This window comes from Pinus tabuliformis, chromosome 7, assembly GCF_031772625.1.
Source record: "Pinus tabuliformis cultivar Carrire ecotype Pingquan chromosome 7, CPIR1, whole genome shotgun sequence".
Taxonomy (NCBI): domain Eukaryota; kingdom Viridiplantae; phylum Streptophyta; class Pinopsida; order Pinales; family Pinaceae; genus Pinus; species Pinus tabuliformis.
The window spans coordinates 827,759,162-827,764,011 of NC_142293.1; the positions used below are offsets into that span (position 1 = coordinate 827,759,162).

The window sequence follows — 4,850 nt, forward strand, 5'->3', positions numbered from 1 at the left end:
ATATGCACAACCACAATCATCCATACATAACAAAATTATTACATATACACAACCACAATCATCCATACACATGAGATTAAGTGACCATGACCTTTTCCCAAGCAAAAATAAAGTAATTAACCAAACCATAACAAAATTATTGCATATTCACAACCACAATCATTCAACCACAATCATCCATACACATGAGATGAAGTTCTTACTTTTATTAACACAATTATAATCAACATTAAAAAAAAAATTCAAGAGATCAGAATCCTTTTGGCGTCTGCTTCAACTTTCAACTTGCAGCACCAATTAATATTGCATACCAATGCCAATACTTGTAAAACAATTGACTACAACATGTCAAGAAGATGATAAAGCTGTCAAATTCACATAGTAAAGCAATTGAAAACTGTGCCCCAAAAGGATTACATCACTTCATTTTATATTTAAATGTTTCCAGACGAGATTGTTGCCATTGAAATATAAAAAGAATTGTCAATTTTTTATTACCAATAATCAAACAAATGAGCAAGGGAATATCCACTCATTCTCTTTGATCAGTACATTCCTGTGTATGTAGAAATATGTAATACTAGTTGCAGAAAAAATGAATGAAAGAATGAATGTAATAGAACACAACGATTAGAATGGTTGGAAGCGGAGGGTACAGAGAATTTATCAAGTGAATCAATCCATGAAGTTGCAGGTTCATTTGCACTCTGGAGGCAGCCCCTGGGGGAACCTCTTGGTGTCAGCACAGTAATCATAGATCATATAGTTATTTCGCACCCATTGAAGCTTCTGCTCTTGGTTGGAATCCAAATCCTCCTCTATAACGAAGTTGGTAGAAGAAGTGACAGCACTGAAGTTGCTGAAGGATGCAACAAAGGGGGCTTTACTCCAGTCGCTCTTGATGAGCCCACCTCTGGTTGCCCAATCATCTGCATTCCAAAGGCTGGAGTATATCCTCATTGCCTGGCTATTCGGAAAATGAAAATTGTTACCCAGCTCTTTCTCCCTGTTCTTGAACACTCGAACAGGAGTCCCATCTACAGATAATCTGAATAACAAACATGTATTTATGTTAGTTTGAGAGAATGTATTGTACTCTATTTGAATAAATGAATGCAGAGAAATTAAAATACACACATGATTTGGTTTGGTGTCCAGAGCACAGAGTAAGTGTGGAAATCCAGAGTTGGGTCGAACCACAAATAGAATTGCTGCTCACGATTGCCAAGGCCTTGAGCGAAGATATTAGTGTGCATGATATAGGGATCCCCAGAGAGGTTTCCCAGAAATTCAAAGTCAATTTCGTCGTGTTTAGGGCCTTGAGACGATAGCTGCAGGGTACCATAACAGTAATAACTTGTTAACATACCATAGTAATACACATTATCTTCAGAGTGAATGCAGGTGGTTCAATAACATTCAGAATGAATGAAGGTAGTTCAATGGGATAAGGTAGGGTTAATTAATAATACATACATAATAGGTAGTGACTGTGCCTGCAGAGTTATCAGGCACCAACTTGATTTGCATATCAATCTTGGCAAACAGATAGTCCTGCTTGGATTGACACCCACAACCTGTCATCAAGGAAAAGGAAGGAAGAAATAAGATATCTGTATAATAGAATGAGTGCACGTAGAGGAAAACATATTTACCAAATAAATAAATGTATGTACCTGAAGTGTGGTCAAGAGTAAGTTGCAACTGGTTTCCATTGTCAAGGATTTGAGCATGATCATTGCCCCATGTGATGTCAAAATCATTGTAGAAATTGGCTGAAACAGTTACAACAAGACTTGCCAGGGATACTAATGAAAGAAAGAGGAGGGGTGTGTCCATGTCTATGATTAAGATTGACAGGAGATAGGTGAAGACGAGGAAGAACAGAGTAGTTTCAAATGGAAGTGCAAGGAAGGGAAGAGAGTCCTGTGAATGATGGGTTTGCATTGCATTATTTATATAGATGGCTGTGTATCTCCTGGAGGGAGGAAAGGGGTTTGAATTTTATATAGATGGCAGTGAATTGGGAAAGGGACAGAGGAAACTTCTGATGATCGATGGTCTACAGCTGCAGATATTGTTTCCAGCTGCACAGATTGAATGATTGAGGCCAATTCTGCGCCCTCGGCTTTGTAAAATAATTTGGAATTATGGAGTCCAACTCATCACTTGTGAGTGCAAATATGGTTTACTTGGTCATGGCACTCGTTTCAGCGCATACAACTCCAAATTTCAGAGGGCAGTGGATAATGTGTAGGGTAATTGGGGAAGGCATATCTCAAAGAGGGAGGGCAAGGAAACATCTAAGAAGTGAAGTGTGCATATCAGCAGCCACTACGAAGAATATTCCTTGTCTTGGACTTTGTAAAATAATTTGCATATGTGAAGGTCAACTCATCACTTGTATTTTTGTTCAGTCCTGATATTCATTCCAGCTCATACAACTCCAATTGTCACTACCACTTCCCGTGCAGCGGCCAGCGCCACCAGCCACTCCTGCACGTTCCTTCCACCTGCGCTGCTTTCAACTAACCGCGGCTCTCCCCTGCCCTTCATCACTACTGTTTAGACATTCCAATTGCGGCAAAGTCAGCGGAACCTGCGACCAGACGAACCTGCATAGCGACCAGCCAGGGAACAGTGAGGGAACAGACAAAGGGACCTGCAGACAGGGGTTAAATTTGACGGGTCCCCTTACCCATCAGTGAAATTTTTTATGACAGTTTTATTTTTAAACGGCCCGTCATTTGACTTTTAATAATTATTTTTACCAGTTTTATCTAAGTGAATACGAGGTTTCATTAAGAGAGTACGCAGTGAGAGACTAGGATTATTGCCATTTTTGCGTGATTGGTGGCTTATTGAATCAAATGTAATGAAGTTATGCTCAGGCATGCCTTTGCTTTGCTCGCATATGAAATCTAATAGTATCTCAAATCATTCTACCTTGGTTTCCCTTTGAGACAAAAGTTTTGGTGTACTCAAGAGTAAAGCCTATTGTCTTATGGTTCAAAATTCAAATCTAATAATTATTGTTCAAATCTATGCTCAATGATTCCTCTTTTATCATCCTGAAATGTTACGAGGATTCCTCTTTTATCATCCTGAAATGTTACGAGGATTCCTCTTTTATCATCCTAAAATGTTACAAGGATCTATGGTTCAAATTTAGGATATGAATCTCTGCTCAGCTCGGCTTATATCATCTTGTGCTGGTACATGGATCTACAGATGAAGAAGCCAAGCCTGGACAATTCAAAATCCAAAATAACGGCCCCCTAAACGCTTAGCATTTCAGAAGGCGAAACCAAAACAGCTGGTCAAAACGCTTTGATTTCTTTTCCGTTTCCCAATCAGCAAACAACAACGCAGTCAAAGAGCCAGTCCTAATATAGAAAGGCCAATAAAAGTAGTTTCATCACTCGAAATAATACTATTCGATAAAGCTTTCTTGCTACTTTTACACTATCGACATACCGCCGGAAGATCGATGCCTCTGTGAAGTCCATTTCCTGTGGTCCGCCTAAAAGGTCATGCATGTGTTCACTGACGAATCATCCAGGGTCTTTCCGTCGTAGTCTCCATAGAAATAGTAATAAATCCTCCTCTTCTACTATGATGGCGCTGCAGACACAGGCCAACACCAACACAAACCTGAAACTTTGGATGAAAGAGAGCATGCCGTCCGATAACAAGGCGCAACAAGATATTTCAAAACAAAGCGGGAAATCAAATTTGAAATTCAAATGAGTGCGGACTCCGGAGTGCCATCACTGCAGTATGCGGTGTATATATAAAATAATATATATATATATATATGTTAAAACTTGTTAATTTTCAATATACCCGTCAATATGACTTTTTCAAATATTATTGGCCAGTCATCCCTGACTTTTTCAAATATTATTGGCCAGTCAGGGATGACGTGCAGATTTGGAAACTAATAGTATTTAACGTGTAAAAACTCAAAAAACAGCCATACCGGCGTCAAATTTAACCCCTGCCTACAGAGCTGTAGCGGGACCAGCAGATCGACCAGCGACTGGAAGCAGAAATCGGGGGATTGTTTTTTCAGAAACAAGGTAGCAGCATTTTTTCCCCAAAAAAAGAGCCAAGAGCCATACCAACGTCCACACGTGTTTCGAATCCACATCTATCTTTTTTCAGTTTCTTAGTTCTGCATCGGAAGGCATAGGTCAACTAATATAAGTCTGGGCCTAGGATCAGAAATAAGTTTATCTCTCCAGCAAAATTTGAGTACTACCACTAACGACAATCCCATTGATCAACTAATATAAGTCTGGGCCTAGGATCAGAAATAAGTTTACCTCTCCAGCAAAATTTGAGTACTACCACTAATGACAATCCCATTGACTGTATCCCAGATCTTTTTGACGAAAAAAAACCCAACATACTAATTCTCCTGGTTAAAAAATAAACTGCACTAAATAACCTACATTAAATTCACAGTCAATTAGTTTTCAAAACAAATCGGACCACTTGAAATTCAAGTGAAATTAGTTGTCAAAACAAATCTGACAAAATAACAAAATAACAACTCGATTGGAGAAATTCCCTTGAGAAAAACTAGATTGTTTTGATATATTGATAAAATAGTAAGGATTACACATTTTATTTGTCTAAGAGTTTGTTTTCTTGGAACTTCAAGAAATAAGTGAAAGCCTATTTTTTTACTAACCAGTAATTCTGGGTGGCGTAATTTCCTCAATAAATCAGCCTGCATTTACTGATAGCATTAGCTAATAGCGACTATTTCCATTATTAGTTTGACAACTGAATTATAATAAGTTTTCCTACTTGCTAAAAAAGTGTAAACGAAACAAATTCTT

General features: G+C 38.4%; 1 protein-coding gene across 1 annotated transcript; it reads right to left on the bottom strand.

The window, feature by feature from the left end:
- Positions 1 to 505: 505 nt before the first annotated feature.
- LOC149250171 (xyloglucan endotransglucosylase/hydrolase 2-like) lies at positions 506 to 1,986 on the bottom strand. Its single transcript, XM_089456404.1, has 4 exons — positions 1,677 to 1,986; positions 1,477 to 1,577; positions 1,138 to 1,331; positions 506 to 1,048 (listed from the first exon to the last, which is right to left on the bottom strand). The coding sequence occupies exons 1-4, from the start codon at positions 1,945 to 1,947 to the stop codon at positions 697 to 699; spliced, it is 918 nt and encodes a 305-aa protein (XP_089312530.1). The 5' UTR covers positions 1,948 to 1,986; the 3' UTR covers positions 506 to 696.
- Positions 1,987 to 4,850: the final 2,864 nt, after the last annotated feature.